Source organism: Bidens hawaiensis, unplaced genomic scaffold (genome assembly GCF_021521415.1).
Source record: "Bidens hawaiensis isolate Kalapana, Puna unplaced genomic scaffold, B.hawaiensis_p1.1 tig00419424_1, whole genome shotgun sequence".
NCBI lineage: Eukaryota > Viridiplantae > Streptophyta > Magnoliopsida > Asterales > Asteraceae > Bidens > Bidens hawaiensis.
In genome coordinates, this window is record NW_027504855.1 from 388714 (window position 1) to 408702 (window position 19989).

The 19989-nt window shown below is 33.9% G+C and overlaps 1 protein-coding gene across 2 annotated transcripts; it reads right to left on the minus strand.

Annotated features, from left to right (window-relative positions):
• Positions 1-387: 387 nt before the first annotated feature.
• Positions 388-14595, minus strand: LOC143608728 (monoterpene synthase TPS4, chloroplastic-like). 2 transcript variants are annotated; one of them, XM_077083684.1, is made up of 8 exons: positions 14412-14595; positions 14140-14225; positions 13663-13930; positions 1605-1977; positions 1311-1526; positions 1102-1240; positions 785-1033; positions 388-678 (listed from the first exon to the last, which is right to left on the minus strand). In XM_077083684.1, exons 1-8 carry the CDS (start codon positions 14575-14577, stop codon positions 388-390), a joined length of 1788 nt encoding a protein of 595 aa, XP_076939799.1. In that variant the 5' UTR covers positions 14578-14595. The 2 variants fall into 2 exon arrangements, with proteins under 2 accessions (XP_076939799.1, XP_076939798.1); XM_077083683.1 differs by having other exon boundaries at positions 1605-1980.
• Positions 14596-19989: the final 5394 nt, after the last annotated feature.

A 19989-nucleotide genomic window follows, 5' to 3' on the forward strand; every position in this document is an offset into this window, starting at 1 on the left:
GTTGACCCCTAACACCTGCACCCAATGGACCTCGGCAACATCGTGTCCCATCCACCACCTACTCGTTAGTCAAGAGCGGACCTTCAGTGAACGACCGCGTTGGAGATTCTCTTACAATCTTATACACATTGAACAACATGGCACAAACATAATTAAATTCCACGAAACCTACTCTAGTCCTACAGCTTACATACTCTAAACAACATGGTATTGAGTGATTTAAAGTCTAAAGTGCATGCATGTGAACTTCTGAACTGCATGCCATACGAAAAGGAAGTAACTTTTTTTCATTTAACATAAGTTTGTAATATTAGATATCAACAAAGATTCTAGAACAATAGATTTGTAGAACTAGATTCAATAGGTTTGTAAATTAGGTTTATAGAACTAGACATCAATTGGCTTGTAGAACAATGATTTTACATGATTCTCTACACTTGATAAATAGCTATCATTATCATGTTCATAAACAACTTGAGAAGCTCTGGAAATGTTAAGCGCAACTTTGATTATAGGAAAGAGCAAGGCATCCGGTGTAACCAGCTCGGTATTCAGATCATTCCATAATGCGTAGATCATTTGCAATATTTCTTTCCTTCCCTCTTCCTCACATGCTATGTTTTTCTCTTTCATAAGCAAGTGTATGCTTGATAAGATATCTCCTCTTTCTTGTTCCTCCTACGTAATAAAACATGGAATTCTATTTAGTTCAAATCAAACAGTGATAACTTGAATATGTCATAGTTAGGGGTATATATTATAATTTCTTATCAACAAATAATACCTTGACAGTTCCCAGATCATCCCAGAGACGAAGAACGGTTCCGGCCAAAGTAAAAAAACTAGGGTATCGATCAAGATGTTGCAAATTTTCGGGTGTAAGCCCGTTGGATACAAGAAAGAATAGATGCACCAATGCCATAAATGTTCCAGAAGTTGTAACCCCATTTTCTATGTACTCTTTAAGTGTTGGTATTCTACTTCTCTTCAGCCACTCGGCTTCCACCATGTAAGCTTTCGTCAAGTCAACCCACTAGAATAAGAAGGAAAAACAATCAAAGCATGCTCATCACACCAAATGAATATAAATAAAAAAATTACCGTCTTGCGTAGAAATGGTTGGACACTCAACCCTCTTTCCTTTAGAACTTTATCACAAATCTCATTGTTTGTTTTATACAACGCTTCAAAGCATATTTTCATATACTCGGGAAGTTGTTCAGTCTCTTCCAAATCCCAACTGCCAAAATAAAAATTTATGTGTTTAATTCAATATAAACCTCAAGTGAAGGGACTAAATGTAATCAAACCTTTTAATTGCTTCAGTAAAGAGTACAAGATCATCATACGAGCCATAAGTGTCATATATATCGTCTATAACCAACATAATAGCGATGGCTTTAGCAAGCTCGATCCGGCTACGTGAGAAACTAAGTTCGGGTAAAAGCCCCACTGACCACAGAAAACACTCAACGTGTCGATCTCGAAAACCCAACTGACTAGATAGGCCTAGATGTTCCCACCACCTACATTCAAAATCATTAATCAAATAACCAATTAACTTGTATAACTAATTATAAAACATTAAAGAAGCAGCCTTTTACCTGGTTACCTCAACCAACTCCATTTGGAGAACTGATTGGACCTTATTGTAATCAATCTTTGCAAACTCCAGCAGAATTGGGTTGTGATCATCTTCATTACCATATTCTTCAATATACCTTCTTGCTTCTAACCTTTGCATTCTCATGTGCCTAGGAAGCTTTAACCCCTCAACTACTTTTTTATGAAGTTTCGGCTTTAATTGTGAAACTGATTTGTTGAGATGTCTTGTAGTAATTTCCTTGGCATGTGATAGAACATCTTCCCCACTTGAACCCAAGTGTGAAGCTTCATATAGACTTAACATCCCTTCTATGTCTTCACTTGATGACTTCTTTAATTCGCTTTTTGCATCCATGAAATGTTGGAAAACTTCTTCTGAAACAACCAAAAGATTACTTTTAGTATGTACGAATTTTTAGAACACATCTCCTTTGTTAATCAAGTTTCTTAATTGTTTCATTAAAATCATTCAAATTTTTTTTATGGACTTAAACAAGTTCATTAAGTGTTCCAATGTTGTAAATCTATAAATGTTAGTAATAAAACTAAGAGTCCTAAATGCAACAAATATGAATATTGATTAATATTTAGTGATTTATGATTGTTGTTTCGGAAAATTTTCCAAATAAGTATTTGGACCAAATAAATCTTCAAAAATAGCATTGAATATTAAACTTTCAAACATAGGCAATACTAATTAAATAAACATCTATGTTTGTTAGGCACTGCTAGATAAAATATGGGATGCAATACTAATAAGCAAACATCTAAGTTTGTTAAGCACTTCTAGATAACATCTGAGCTGGACATTAGAACCCATAAAAGTTGATTTGGGATAACCGTAATCTGACACATGTTGCATTTCGGCCATAGGTGAAGCCTAAGAGGGATGATCGGGCTAATCAGCCTGCTTTGGCTAAAATGGTGCCAAACGTCTCTAACTCGGCTCTATCCTAGCTGACTTAAGCCAACAACCTAGCCACAATGCGTGGCGACTCGGACTCGGCTATCATGTTGCCTGATTCTCAGCATGTAGGCAGCCAGGGGTGGCTAAAGATGATGTGAAATAAAGCAATGGCTTAGGCCCCACTTCTTTAGGGCCCCAAAATTCTAAATAAGTAATTTTGGTTAATTGTTGGACGATAGGATTTGTGGTCTATATTTATACATACACAAAGATCACATGTAAATCACAAGATCGAAAATAAATTTTTGTATGATAATCCCCTAGTTTTATTATGCCCTTTAGACGCTAGAAAAAGACTAAGACGGCCCATCAGGCAGCTAGTGGGGTCGTCTACTTCTAGGATCACCATCTTCTAAGGCAACTAACCTCTTCTACGGAAACAACCAATGATGCCATAAACTAAGCAGAAGTAGAGTAGCCACGTGCGTCCTCATTAGTTAGACAAGCACTTGAGAAACAAAAGTTAAGTGTCATGTTGGAGGAGGGACCCACTAAGGCAATTCAAGATAAAGAAAACTAAAAGAAAGATAGAAAACTTGATGCAAGTGGGAAACGCTAAGGGGGTGTTTGGTAGAGGGAATTGAGGGGTGAGAAATGGAATTGGAAAGAATTCTCTTGTTTGTTTATGAAAGAAAGAGGTGAGAAATGGAAATAAACCATTTCCATTTCTCTGATTTTGTTTCTCTAAAAAAAGCGGATAATTGATTTCTAGGGTTTCATTTCTCCCATTTTCCTCCTTTTCATTTCTCCCATTTTCCTCCTTCAGCAAGGATAGCACCGCAACCCAATTGCCTCCTGTTAATCGTTATCTCGACAGTCACTCACCAATCGGTTGCAACATTCACCTATTCCTTCAATAACCTTTATAATTGCTAATCGATTATGCGGTAGTGTTGACCAATTCCCTTTCTAACTGCGGTTGTCGCCTCCTTCGGCAGGTCTTGCAATTATCATTTATCTTTAATTTATTGCTTGATTGCACTCAAATTAGTGGTTCATTGTTTGTGATTTTGTCAATTTTCTTAAAGACACTGGTTTATTTTGTTGTTCATTTCATTTGAAGGTTGTTGTGTAAAGGGTTACACCTGTGTTATACTTATAAATTACATGTCCTTTCATGTTAGTCTATAAAGTTTTCTTTATGTTTGTTGACTCATTTTATTTAATTGATTTGGAGGTGACTGGCTTTGTGTCTGTGAAATGTTACAAATCCGTCGTTGTGTAAACCAATATCTTCGACTAGACTATTGTAAATTATGGTGTATGTTTTGCAAGCCATTTGAGGAATGAGCCTTACACTTACACTTGCAGGTTTTCTTTGTTTTACTCTTCATTAGGGGATGGAGGAATTTAGACCTATTATGTGTGATTATTTTGATATTTATTTTTTCACGTTCATAAAATTTGAACCTATTATGATTTATGATTGGTTATTTTGAGATGGATATTCGTTTTCCTACAATTACATGTTCACTTTCACATAATTTTGTGGTGCAATTTGATGCAAGATTTGGCATTCATGTTCTAGGATTTGATGAGTAATTTCGCCGGTTCATAGTGTCCATTTTGACACTTTATAAGATAACTTGGAAGCTTCTTTAACTTTAGCTTAATTTTGCACTTTATTTTGCTGCATTTTGGTGTGCATTTTGGCTGCGCTTTTGCATTAATTTATCTGCAATCTCATGTGCACTTTGGCAGCCTCATAGTGTATGATTTTGGCAGCTTTAACATGTGCATTCTTACATAGGTATTGTTAGCATTCGATAATGCCCTCAACTTTTGATATATACAACTGATACATGGGTATTGTTTGGATTAGTTAGATATCAGTTTAGAAATGTTTATTTAGGATGAAGATTTTGGATTTTTTCTTTTTGGACAATATATAAGTTTGGTTCATCTGAACATGGTGCGCTTATTATAAACTATCGTGAGGTCTAGTTTAGTGTATAATAGGAACTATGAACTCTTTTGATTTGTTATATATATGAAGTTTAGATTTAACAGACACAAAGCAAACTGATTTACTTTTTTTTCATCAGCATCGGCAGTCACCTGAAATCCATCAGCATCGCCGCCGTACCTGGAATCAGCTTCTATCAATCATTTAATCATCAGCAAACCTAACCTGTGAGTTCTCCTTTAATCCAACACTTTGTTTTCATTATACATCTTATTCTATTAAGTGGTAGAACATGAATTAGGTTTATGTTGTTGATTAAATTAGCAACTGCTTCAATATTCTTAGCTAAATGAAGTTTAGATTTAACAGACACAAAGCAAACTAATATTTGGATTATATTTTGGAGTTATTTGTTTTTCTTGAATTTTCTTATATTTTTATGTGTAGATGGCAAGATCACCTTCCAGACAAAGAATAGTTGCCATAGGTGCATTTTATGTCATTTATGTTACGATTCGTTGGTGGATGTTGTGTACTTATCATTTGCGTCGGTCGATTGAGTCAATGACTTTACGTACAAAATATTTAATGAGTTACCATAATAGGCGTGAAAACATGGTGAGGATGGTTTATGAAAGTGATGTTACGAGTGTTGTTACATAAGAATGAATATACATGCATTTACAACACTTTGTGATATGCTAAAAACTAGAGGGGGGACTAAAGAATAGTAAAAACATGCTAGTCGATGAGCAAGTTGCTATGTTTTTACATACCCTTGCTCATAATGCAAAGAATAGGATACTAGTCAACAGATTTCATCGGTCCGGGGAAACTGTAAGTCGGTATTTCAAGTTAGTCTTAAATGCTATATGTCGATTACACAAAGAATTCTACAAGTCACCGGTGCCAGTGCCAGATAATGAAACTGATGAAATATGGAAATGGTTTAAGGTTAGTCAAACACATTTTTTATTAAAGATATTTTTTGCTAACATACATTAGTAAGTAATGATTTCTTTTACCCAGGGTTGCTTAGGAGCATTAGATGGAACATACATTAAAGTTAAAGTCCCTGCTATTGATAGAAAACCTTATAGGACAAGAAAAGGGCAGATTTGTACTAACGTACTCGGAGTATGTACGAGAGACCTTTTATTTACGTATGTCTTAGCGGGATGGGAGGGTTCTGCAGCTGATAGTATAATTATGCATTTGTACGTAGACATGGCAGATTCAAATATAGTGAGAGGAGTTACTCGGAGCAAGCATACCTGGACAAATGATGAAGATGCAAAGCTAATTGATGCATTAATGGAGATACATGCATCCGGAAAGTATGCTGGTGCTGACAATGGATTCAAACCAGGTTATTTAAATGGTGTTCAACAATTGCTAGATGTAAGTCTTCCTAACTCTGGCCTCAAAGCAGAACCACATATAAAGTCTAGGATGAAGACATGGAAGACACACTTTAGCATTGTATATGATATGGCGCATACAAGTGGGTTTGGTTGGGATGAACAAAAATGTTGTATTATTGCTGATGAGAGTGTTTGGAATGAATACGTGAAGGTATATTCTAAAAAATATGTTTTTTAGATTTTAAAATTTTAGTCTAATTTAATTTGTAATTGTCTTGTAGTCTCACAAAGGTGCTGTGAATTTTCGTGACAAGTCATTTCCTTTCTATGACAAATTGTGTACCATATTCGGTAAGGATAGAGCTACTGGTAGTAAAGCAGTTGACCTTGGAGAAGAAGATGTTGTTCAAGAGACGCAAAAAAGCTCACCTGTTGATATTGAAGACTTTGATTTTGTTGATGAAGCCGTTCCAAATGTTGATAGATCTGAAGGACAAACAGGAAGTGTAACAAGCAAACGCAAAAGAGGTAGAATCACGGATGCAGATGAGATATATCGAGAGTCTTGCAAAGATATCAAGGAAGTTTTGCTTCGATTTGGGGAGATGGTGGGTGAACAACTTAGCAAAAAAGGTATGGAGGCTCGTGAAATCTATGAAAAGGTTAGTGATGAGTTGAAAGCTTTACTAGGTATCACTACGAAAAAACGGTTCAAAGCAGCTCATTTGATTGGTAAAGATGTGGATCTAGGACGTTCTTTTCTTGCGTTGACAATAGAAGAGAAAATTGAGATGGTCGAGTTGTATACCGATGGTTCAATGGGATAGTTGTGTATGGTTGAAGTATGTTTTGTATGTGAATTGGTTTTAACTATGTTTGATGTTTTTTGCTTAAAAACTATGTTTTGTATGTGAATTGGTTTGATCAATGCATATTTTGGTTGGAATTTATGCATCTTTTTATATGTTTTTTATTTTTTAATAAATATTTGTTATGAAAAAAATACTTGTGCTAATGATAAAGTTGATATAATTCTCTGTTTATTTTCTATGTACCAAACAAGAGAAATGATTCTCAGCTATATTTCTCTACTGAAATCTCTGTACTACCAAACAGAACAGTCAATTCTCATTCTCCAGACCAATTCCCTTTCTCTGCAATTCCATTTCTCTATTCCATTTCTCTACAATTCCATTCTCTGTACCAAACACCCCCCTAATAGTCTAATGACCCAAATTTTGATAATAATAATAATAATAATAATAATAATAATAATAAATAGCACAAACGTTAAGTAGTAATAAAAGTAACCAGAACTTAAAAAGAATATATATTCTTATAGATTATAATAAATAGTTGGTGTTAGAGCATTCTCATCCCACTCCCCATCTCTATCTTCATAATTACACTAAAAAACACTATATTTTTCTCTCTTGTTCAATTAAATAATATTTTTTATACATTTATCATTACAGTTTTCTCTCTCCTCTACTCACAACCAATCCAACAAATATTAAAAAATAAATAAGGGCAAACAATGTTCCTCAAATGTTTTCCCAAATTTACAAAAAATCACTACATTTTTCTCTCCACCCTATAATTTACACTCACAATCGCTCATAACCCCACCCTATAATTTGCAAACTCCCCACACATAATTATAGGGGATGGGATGAGAATGCTCTTAGAAGGGATAGACTACGGAGACATCTACCTGAATTTAAATGCTATCTAATTCACATAGTGAATGCGATGTTAAATTGGTTTATATAGTACTTGTAGAAATTCCAACCACATGACGTACACCATGTCACTACTCTTTTTCCACATCCATGTTCTTTAAGAAGCACGATAAAATTTAACGAACTCTATTCTAGGCGAATAAGGTACAGACCTACTGATGTGCACGGGTTTGGGCTTCCTGTTACTTTGTAATCAGGAATTCAAATTCCTTATTGAATTGCTTACCTAAACAAATTGTTATTGTTATATGTAAATTGATATATTAGTAAATATTGACCTACTGACCAACTCACCTGATGAACCACTACTTACTGAACAACTCACCTACAGATCTATAGAACTACAGAACGCGTTTATGTGAACAGCTGAATTTAACTAAGTTACTAAATGTGAGTTACAGAAAGTGGACTACTAAAGGTGACCATTTGACTGTGTAATAAGTGTGGTTTGGAATATAGATATATATTGTTTGCTATAAAATTATCATTCCGCTAAGTTAATGACAATTTTGCTCACACACACATATATATATATAGGGGAGGAATCTTTGAGAATCATGTTGAGTTTTAAGAACTTAAGAACTTCATTCTATGCCACACATTTAATTAAATGGAATGGAATATGTGGTTGAGATTAAATCTGGTAAAAAAGTCAAAGTAGGAGAGAGAATAAAGATTTAAGTGGTTACACTAATTTTTACGTCCGTTACACATATGTAAAAAGTCGACTTGGTGCGTAAAAAGATTCTGTAATTTTTTTTACGTATATGTAACATACATATATTACGCATGTGTAAAAAAATTCTAAAAAAAATTGTTACACTAAGTTCTTTCGAGTTCTTAAAACTCAAAGTGGTTCTCATTTGGGATTCCTTATTTTTTTTCCTTCTTGTAACTTATTAACTTTTATAAGTTAAAAAGGTGTTGGGTAATGTGAGTTTTTTTAAGTTTTTAAAGAAGGAAAAAGGAAAATTTGATAAGTTTGGAGGGAGTAACTTATCAAAAGCAACTTATATAAGTCAAAAGGAGGTGCAAATAAGGAATCCAAACATGGCCTAAGCATATTATTAACTCTTTAAAAATAAAGAATTTTAAAATCCAAAAAATAAATATTAAAAACGAAAAATATAAAACAACTCCCGTATATGGGAGATAAAACCTAGTGTGTGTGTGTGTGTGTGTATAAACGAATTCTTTAAAAACTCTCTGGTTATTCCTTATATTTTCTCAAACCACTAGATTGCTTTATTGGTAAATGAAGGCTTCTCATCCATTTGACCCGAATTCACAGGTATGGGTCTTACCAAACCCAGATAGCCTTTAAACGGGTTATAACATCTCATTAAACTAAAAATCAATATCACCAAATATTTTATATGAAATTCCTATAAAATAGAGATATATTAAAAATTAATATTTGATTTAAAAAAAACGATATTATTTATAATTAAGAAACAGTTTTATAGTAAAAATATAAACGGGTTATGGGTCTTACCAAACCCAGATAATTTTTAAACTAAGTTATAATATTTTATTTATTTGTGAAACATTTTATCATCAAACCCTAAGTATATTATAACTTTCTTACAACAAATAAAATTAAAATCTAAAAAAATATATAAATATTTGAAACGGATTACGTAAACAACCTCCGTAACAAGGGGATAAAAACTAGTGTGTGTGTGTATATATATATATAGGGGGAGATCTTAAGAGAACTATTCTTAAATAGATAACTAGAAAACTAATAAAGAATTATTTTTAATTTTTTTTAAAAAAATATTTTATGATTTTTTTTCTTTCATCCTTTTAATAAGATGATATTGTTTAAAAAGAAAAATGTAGTGTTATAAACTATGAAATATATAGACAAATATTCAAGTGGCTATAGACGAAAAAAAACGTGATAATTGAAACATTAAAGAAAAGCAAATGAGCGCACGGGACATGTCAAATTGCATCCAGATATTAATCATTTGAATAAAAACATGTTTTAAAACATATCATCTTTAATTTTTTACCAACAAACAAAAATAGAAAATTTAGGTACTAGCACAATTAAAAAAGTGTACTATATGGACGTTTTTTTAGGAACAATATCATCTTATCGGAAGATGAGAATGCTACGTTGGATGTGTGGGCACACAAGGCTAGACCGAATAAGAAACGGTGTGTTTCGCGAGAGATTAGGGGTGGCGAACATAGCAGACAAGATAAGAGAGTGGAGATTGGGATGGTTTGGACATGTAAAGAGAAGACAGATGACGAATCCTGTTAGATCCGTAGAAAACATTACTATAGAGGGGAGGAGGGGTAGAGGACGACCGAAATTGACTTGGGATGAGAGGATTAGGCATGATTTGATAGACCTAAACCTCTCCGAGGACATGGTTGAGGATAGGAATTCGTGGAGAAGTAGAATTAAAGTTAAGGATTTTTAGAGAGAATTGAATACCTTAGGGCTTAGACTTAACTTATTTATGTCACATACCATAATGGTATTTCCTTTACATATATTATTACTATTATTATTATAATTATTATTAGCTTTTATATAGCTGTTAAACTGTGATCTTATTATTAATATTATTATAATTAGTAGTAGTTTTTATATAACTGTTAAACTTTGATTTCCTTTATTTTGCTTTATTCACATGTACTTAGAGCCGAGGGTCTCTCTGGAAGCCACCTCTCTATTCCTTTGGATAGAGGTACGGTGTGCCTACATCCCACCCTACTTATAGCTTTGCTGTCGGTGGGATTTTACTGGGCATGATTGATTGATCATCTTATTAGAAGTAAAAAAAAAATCATAAAATATTTTTTTTTTAAAAAAGAAAATAATTATTTATTAGTTATCTAGTTCTCTTTTTAAAGAGTAGTTCTCTCTAAATCCAACCCCTATATATATATATATATATATATGGGTTAGGTTATAACAGGAAGTATAGTTTTTGTAGGAATGATAGGAAGTAATCCTATCCATTGATTTTGAACATGGAGGGTTGAGATTAGTTTAGAGGGAAATCGAGTGTGAACATAAGGGGAATGGTATAAAAGGAATAACATATTTGTTGACTTTCTCTCTACACATGCAAGGCACATGTCAAATTCCCCCGTCATTTTTAAACGTCCATAACTTTTTTTACGACATTTTTATTGAAAAACAAATTCACCATAATAACGAGTGTTTTTTTATCTTTTATATGCGTACCATATTGTTATATAAACATTGAAAAAAAATTAGTGGGTTATTTACAAATTATGTTATATAATAGTATTTTTCATTGTGTTTTTTTTCACGGTGTTTTTTTCATTGTGTCTTTTGTATTGTGTCATATAATTGTGTTTTTATCATTGTGTTTTTTTTTCATTGTGTTTTTTATATTGTGTTTTTCGTAGTGTTTTCCATTGTGTTTTTTCAGCGACCGTTTTCCGGTGACTTTTTTTCGGCGACTTTTAGGTGAATTTTTCGGAGATTTTTCCGACGAAATTTCTCAGGAATTGTTTTCCGGTGACTTTCCGATGACTTTTCCGGTGAAATTTTCCGGCGAATTCCCATAGACTTTTCCGGCGAGGTGGTGGCGGTGGGTGATGGTTGTGGTGGCGGTGGGCGACGGAGTGGTGGTGGTTGTAGGAGATTAGTGAAGATGTAATTGGGTTTTGAAATTAAAGTAAGTGAGTTTTGATATTAAAGTGTTAGACTGACTAAAATACACTCCTTCCTAGCCTTCTTAGGAAAATCAAATTTCTTATTTGAACCTAACCCACACACACATATATATATAGGGTCAGGATCATGTGAGAACTTTTTGGTAATTGAGAACTATGATAACTATTTTGGACTACAAAAAACCCAAAAATAAAAAAAAATCATAAAACAAAAAATAACACAAACGTAAAAAAAAAGTAAAAAAAACCAAAATTCTTATTTATCATCTCGGTTTCTTAAAAAAACCGAAATTTTTTTTTCTTGATTTAGCTAAATTATACATATGTGTATAATATGTACATATATGTACACGTGCGTTTTTTTATACACATATGTATAATTTTAGGTAAATGATAATGTACATATGTGTACATTACATAAACTAGAGATTAAATAAAAGTATACATATGTGTATAGATATAGTATGAATTAAAAATAAAAGAAATTTTTTCTCGGTTTAGCTAAATTATACATATATGTATAATATGTACATATATGTACACATATGTTTTTTTATGCACATATGCATAATTTAAGGTAATTGATAATATACATATGTGTACGTTGCGTAAACTAGAGATTAAATGAAAGTATACATATGTGTACATGTATAATAAGAATAAAAAAAATTCGGTTTTTTTAATGAAACCGGAATGAAATATAAGAATTTTGTTTTTTTTTACTTTTTTAAAATTTTCATTTTTTTTTGTTTTATAATTTTTTAAATAATTTTTTTATAGATTTTCTTTAGTGGTCCAAAATGGCACTCAAAGTTCTCAATTTGTCAAGGGTTTTCTTAAGATCCTTACCCTATATAATATATATATATATATATATATATGAGAAGTATAAAATGAAAACCCATTTGAGTTGTGAAAATCCGTGAATACCCTATGTAACATCGTTTTTTTTGCACACGTAATATATGTTGTAACATTTAATACAAAATATCGAAACATAAAAAAAATTGTTTTCCTATTTTTTAACATTTTTTTTACTAATTTTTATATATGTTTTCAGTAGAGAGAAAGTATAAATTTACGTTTACATTTTTTATTAACTTTAATTATGGACCACAAGTTTTAATCTTTAATTACAAGCATGTGGTTGAGAATGAGTTTCTAGAGTTTTAACAACTCAAGTGGGTTTTTATTTTAACCTAACCCTATATTAATGTTGTAAAAGTAGGTTTACGAGGCCGAGTACTCTCCGAGTGCTTGCTACAAGGTATGTCATCGAGGCGAGTTTCTGTATCTCCGCTTAGTTATTAAGAATCGATCAAAGTTGGTCAACCTCAGAGTTTGTGAGCATGGGCCGATTTTGACTTAGAAAAAAATAGAACATTATTCATATTTCTATAATATTAAAGAACAAATATCATCTTCTTAATTAATGATTAGCAATTTTTAGAATAATTTACTATTTAAGAAAACATTTCTCTTATGTATATTGATATTCACATATTTTGTTATAAATATTTGTAAACTTATGATATTTGACATATATATAATATCCAAAAATTAATTTTCTTTATGTTTATCACGTCCGAGTACTCCCCGAGTAATCCGAGTACACCCAACTCCTCAGTCGGTCGCCTAAGGTCCGCCTAGCGACTTTTGCAACCTTGATATATGTATATATATTACGGTATGCAAGGTTTCAAGGTTATCCAGAAAGATCTAATTGAGGGTTCAATGAAATATTAAAGATCAAGCTTTTTTAGATATAAGATTCAAACTAAATCAAAATAATGTATAAAATTAGAGCTACAACATGGTGCAAAGAAACATGAACTCAGGGAGAAGACGCGCGTTGTGATATGGCCGGCAAGGATGGTGATCTGTTGAGCCACACCAACTTGGATTGTGTTGTGGCTTCGTTGGTGGTCGTCAAAGAAGGTTGTGATTGCGGTAAAAGATGGTGGTCGCCAGACATCTGAGTCGAACCGAGCCAGTTTGCTTTGTGGCTCGGTTGGTGGCTTGAGTCAGCTAGCATAGAGCCTAGTCAATTTAATATTCCTATTTCGGTTTAATTGGTTGGTGCCTTGGTGGCCTGAGCCAGTTAATCGGTTTTAACTGATTTTGAAAATTTAAGATTCCAATTTCGGATATTTATTTGGTCCAAGTGCCCATTTTAGAAATTGTCCTATTTTTCCTTCGCTATCATATGCAGCTTTAAATTACTAAAAAAAGAAAAAAATAATAATAACAAAAACAAAAAACAAACATCATATATGCTTCATTTATGTCACTTGCTTTAAAACCTTATAATATTTACAAAAGGTTTTACAAGATTAGAACGAATAATTTTGAGTTACTTCAACGATGATTATTTATGTTAAACACATTAATGTAACAAATTAATACCTGCAGGTTTGGTATGAAGTCCATCCTGTCGTCGAAGGCGAAAATTTAGTGCCACCGTGTATAAATCGTCATCCGGTAGCACTTGTCTAAGGTTTTCTAAGATGTTCTTAATTTCTTCTTCGAAGCAGTACCCAACTCCTAGTCTTTGAATCGTGTCAATTAGCTTTAGTGTCATTTTCGGGTCTGAGGTCATCATTAAAGTCCTTCTCGTATGTTCTTTAAGTTCGTGTATTCTTTTGTTAGCATCAACTTGCGGCAAAATTATTGCCTATCATATAATTAAAAGAAAATTACATTGATGGTTACAATTATTGTTCTCATGGTTGCAAAATTATTGCCTATCATATAATTAAAAGAAAATTATTTTGCCTATCAACAATTGCCGTCCCTACTCATGACTACCTAAAAACTTCTTTTCATTATCTTCAGGATATTTCATTTATAAAATAAAAATAATAAATAAATAAATAAAGATACCTTCATTCCATGATGATCCACGAGGAGAGAATTGGCTTCTTGAGCAAACGACATAGTGTTGGTGATTGATAAGGGAGACGTCAAATCTAATATTGAAGTAAATTATTTCAATAAGGAACAAATAGTGCATGACGACCTATAATTGATGTGAATAAAAGTATGTAGGTGTTTGCGTTGCTTATGCGTCGGTGACTATGCGTGGTTTTGAATATTTTTTGAACTATAGAAAACGTGATGCCAAAGACTGTAGTAAGAGTGGACGGCGTGCGTACCTATTACTTCCTCTGCAGATGTGCTGTTGGTTTTCACACAAGGCCTAACCGAAGAAAGAATAGGCATGCATATCTTAGAGCCTTTGAATGGTGATATATTCATCAACTGTTGTGGATAGAGAGCTTTATGTGATAATAGCGATATAGCATTAGCCTGTGAAGCCATACCTATAATTATGTCTTTTAAGTTGAAAGGAATATTGATGTAGTGTTATGAAATGTGAAATATAGACAAATATTCAGGTAGTTATAGACAAGAAAAAAAACGTGATAATTGAAACATTTAAGAAAAGCAAATGAGTGCAAGGGACATGTCAAATTGCATCCACATATTGATCAATTGAATAAAAAACTTGTTTTAAAGCATATCTTTAATATTTTTTAACGACCAACAAAACAAACATAGAATACCTAGGTACTTCGTACGGGGTGACCTAATGGCAAAGGCCATCACCAGCTGGTCCAACCCAGTCGTACAGAGCCCTTAAGTGCCTTCAAGTAATCTTCAATTCCGGGGAAAACACACCCGCCTGAAGGCCCACTGTTGTTAAAACCCGGATGCCTTCAGGATCGAACCGGAGATCACAAAGATCCCAGTCTTCATTGAACCACCCATCCCCCCCTCCCTTCCCGCATGTATTATTAGTGAGGATTAAACTTGAGTGTACATTAAAAACCCAAAACAAGCAAGTTTTATCAATAGAACAGCCCTTTAACTTAGGGTTTCGGCTAGGGTATAAAAACGAACTTTTGAACCGTAAAAATGCCGTTTCAACCCTTTAATCCGTGTTTATGGCCAAAAAAACTATCAAACCAAGTTCCTTACCATGTGTATGATCAAAAAATGTTTATGGACCATTTTTAGGACTTTTACATGGTTAGGAATGATTTTTAGCAATTAAGACATGATTTTATGGTATTAATCAAGGTTAAACAAGTATAAAAGTTACTTATTTAAGTTCTTTACCTTAGGGTTTGAAGGATTCTGGAAAAATCAGATTGAAGCTGCTTGGACTTGAAATTGTGGTTAAATTGGATGTAATAACAAGCTTATAACACAAGTTATACAAATTTTGGGGTCCCCCCCCTTACGACCGGGACTTGTAATGGGCCTATTTTGGGCCTGTTTTGGCCCAATATTCTGGATATCCAAGCCCAAATCTGAAAAGCCAAGTCCAAATTTATATCGGGTTCGGTTTTTGACGCGAAAAACATATCGGGTGCGTCAAACAGTGCGAAAACGAGTGTTTTTCGGCTAGTTTTGTGTAAATTCATAAAAACATACTATACGTTTGTAAAAATTGATAATATTTTCACGGATCGCTTAAAACATTTCAAATAAGTGTTTGGTAAGTCTTTTTCGGCTTAACAGATGATACAATGCTTGGTTTGTAACTATCTTTCGCGTTTAAATCTATAGCGGGTAGTTAAACGAGCATGTTTTCATTTAACTTGTTTGCTATCGAACTAAGGCCATATTACCAATATTTTAGCTTATGTTAAACGTATATCACTTATAGATGGCTCCCCCGGGATATCTGGGTCATAACCAGACCCGTTCGGTTAATCTTTCGATCGTTACGTAATAAGCGTTTAATCGTTAAATCGGTAACTGTATATTAAGGTGTACCTGGTTTTGGCTCAAATGTCACATTCTCCCCCCGTTAGAAAATTTCGTCCCCGAAATTCAATATATCAGTTACAAGCTTTATAGGAACAAACAAGAATATTTGTTTCATTTTCAAATGTATATAATTCCCCGTTATGAGGCATTTAACCGAACTTTGACCATTATAATTCTGTTGAGCTGTAACCGTTTGACTTTCCCGCCTGATATTTATACGGGTTCTTTACAAAGTTTATTTATGTGCGAGTTTCCAAGCGGTACTATCGCCGCCTCGTCAGTAAGGCACTTTTTTATTCGGTACATAGGAAGTTATTAGTAGGACTAAAACTCGACATTAAATATGGTTTTAGTTGATTTGCTATGGAATTAAATTTTGAGATAACATCGTACGGTTCTGTACGTGTTGATGTTAACTTATAGGTTTCCTCAACTCCAATAACACTTTTCAAGGGTTAACAAGTTATTGTGTACATCGGTATAGTTCTTTTATTAGACTTATGCGTCTTTCAGTTTGTTTTTGAATTCTACGAGTTTTATCTGTTGGGCGATATTATTCCCGATAAGTTTTGTCTAACAATCGTTTCAATTGCCCGTACTTTCCAGTGTTCAACTTTATCCCTTCATCTTAAGGCATCGGTTTTCACACTTACAATTGTTCCACAACTCTACTCGTCTTCTTTACCCCATATTTAGTTCCGTCAGATCAATTGCTTGTCAAAGGCTTTTGTGATTCATGTAATTTGTGCATTTTATGGCATATAAGTAGCATTCCAAATCTTTTCGGGATATATCACAATAGATTACTAGTTCATCAGTCCCTCCTGGGAGACTTAGCACAGTGGTTTAACAAAGTTTCTGTCGCAGCAATTGAAAAGCTATTTCTTGTACTTTTCCCCGATCATAAACTCGGTTCTTTTTGGATTAAGAGGGTTAAAGGTTAGGCTATATTAGAAAATTTTCAATAAAGCGCCGGTAATACCCAAAATTTGGCGAATTTCTTTTGGTGACTCTGGTGTTTACCAGTTTTACTCGGGTATATGAGAAATCTGTGTCAACTAATAACGTACCCTAAAAATCGTACTCCTTGCAGTCAAATTTGCACTTGGACAACTTGGTATACAATTTCTACTGCCTCAACATCTCCAAGATTGTTCGTAAACGTTATTCGTGTCCCTTTTTGGTTTTCAAATATATCAGGAGGTCATCAATAATGTTTTAATGAATCTGTCGAGGTACGATATACTTACTCGGTTCGTAAAATCAATGGAAACTATAGGTGTATTAGTCAGTCCGAAAGGCATAACTAAGGGTTCATAGTGACTATATTGAGCTCGAAACACCAATTTAGAAATATCTTCCTCTTGGATCTTAACTTGAAGATAGCCGGATCGGAGGTCGATTTTCGAGAAGTAATTCGCTCCCTGGAGTTGATTGATCAAATCGTCATCATGAGAGGGGATGATAGTTTTTTTTTATAGTGATTTTTGTTTAGTTCTTTGGTAATCAACACACGTCCTAAGCCTCCATCCTTTTTCTTGCTAACAACACCGGTGCTTCCCAATGAGGATAGTTAGGTTCTATGAAATCCTTATTTAATAATTCTTGTAGTTGTGTAATTATTTCTTACATTTCGAAGAATGGCAGACGATAAGGTGACTTGGTAATAGGAGTTTCCCTACGGTTAGGTCAATTCAGAGCTCAATTTGTTGAATAATGGGATTTCAGGTAGTTCATCAGTAAGGATATTGAAGTTTCGAGCATTACGGGGATATTCCCTATATGTTTCATTGGGGTTTTTCATGGTTATGTTTTCCAGCAATGCCATACACCCTTGGCGTAAGAGTTTTAATATTTTAAGATGAAACACGAGAGGTGATATTGAACCAAACTCCTCTCCTTATACCATAATCATTTCATCATCTGGGTGAGAATTTTTAACTATCTAATCATTATACACGATTCCTGCTTTCTATTTAGCTAACCAGTACATTTCTCAGGGATAAGAAGTTAATGGGAATGAGACTTCTATCGGTACTTATATCAAACGAGGCTGAAGTATATTACTCAATAACTACAGGTGTATTCTTTCACCATAATTAAGTCTTGTCGTGTATTATCTGATCCAATCACTAAACGCGGCCTCTGGCCGAGTTAGACATCGATTCTTGTTTTTGGCTTAACCAGGAACAGTTCTTTTTGGAGGATTTCGTATTTCCATACTCATGGTAAACATGAGGGTTTTTCATAGTTTGTGATCGAATTGGTTACGATTGGGATAACTGTAAGTGATGAGGTTAGCATGGTCGGTTTACGGTGTTCATAATGGTTTCACGGCTATGGTCATAGTATCTAGTCTTCCTTCTTTTATGACACGTCTTTATTCGACATATCCCTTAGCAAAGGCTCATTGTATATGCTTAATTATGAACTAGAGTTGATTATCGTATTATTTTGAGTTGTAGGGTACGCACGTTCAAATTGTTGTAGCTCTTCTACTCCTGTTTCGTGATTAGCTCGTTTTGTACTAAATGATTTCCCTGTACTCTCAACACACCTTTACCAACCGAGTTCAAAGTTACCACCTTGGCTTGCGTCCCGGTATTCTCAAAAGTTAAGTGGTTAACTGGATTAACTAAAGTCTCTACTTCCGTGCTACTAATTCTGGCATCAGTCGAACCAGATCGTTAAAACGGTTTGTGTATCCTAATTAGTCCGCACCTTTCGTTTTCAGTTTCCCGGGTTCGTATTCTAATTTCTAGATTTCATTCCTTGGATGAAAATGTTTTAATAAAAGGGTTTTAAGTTTTGTCCAAGTCATACGGTTGGTTGCCTCTTGTGCCCGAATTTGTACAATCGTTAACTGTCACATAAGTGATAATCAATTTATGTTATTGATAACAGATTTTATCTCTTCAATTCATTTTACTAAAAAATTTACTCTTGTAGTGCCATTAGAATTTATACGTTTGCACAACGTAATTTGTTTAAACGAGTATTCCCGCCGTGAAGGATCACGGTTGTTACGACTGGTATTCATGTTCGGTAAAATATTTCTGTTGCCAGTGGCATTTAGTGGGGGAAATTATCATTATCGGTAATAGCATTAGTGCTTGATGGGGGAGTATTATTCGTGACAATGTTCGTATTTGTCATGAAAATAACATTTGTAATCGTATTAGTATTGGGTTGCGAAATAATATTCGCGACCGTATTAGTGTGTGGCATTTAATTTGTATTCATGGTCGTATTAATGCCGGCAGCGAATCGCGCTGCAATTGTCAGAGTTACTATCTGCAGTTGCCGAACAATCATTTCGGCTGCAACTGTCTCAATTAACGTGTTTGTTTTCTTCGGGATCATTCTATAATGATAAACAACTAAACTTCACATAATAGTAATTTTCCCTATAACTCATTGCGCAGTGAATCACATTAGCTAACATTCTAGTAATTCAAATAGCAGATGTGTATTATACACACCGAATCATGTATCCGTATACCCAGGATAGTACATAGATTTAGCCTAATAAGGCCATTGTTTGCATGTATGTATCGAAAATTGTTATCCCGTGACAAGTAATTTTAACCCGGTAAGGGTTAATGTTTGCACTATTAGATCCAAATCGTCTCCCATATCAGCGTAGCACACTACCAAATGCTTGCATGGGGTATCAAAACTATACACTACAGTGTCATACTATCCTTGTCTATCCGGGCATATAGTATAATATTCATGAATAGTTCATAACTTGTACCACAATTATTCAGATGTAATCCCGTCATTGGGTAACTATTTTATCCTGCCTCTCCCGTGAGTATGCATTTGTTCGTTAAGAGTTCAAACAGTATGTTTTAGTCGAGAGGCATTTGTATACTCCCCTTGACCTTTGGGTGTTATTAAGTATAATTACAGAATATTCTTTCATCAGGTCATTCAGTATACACAAGCGTG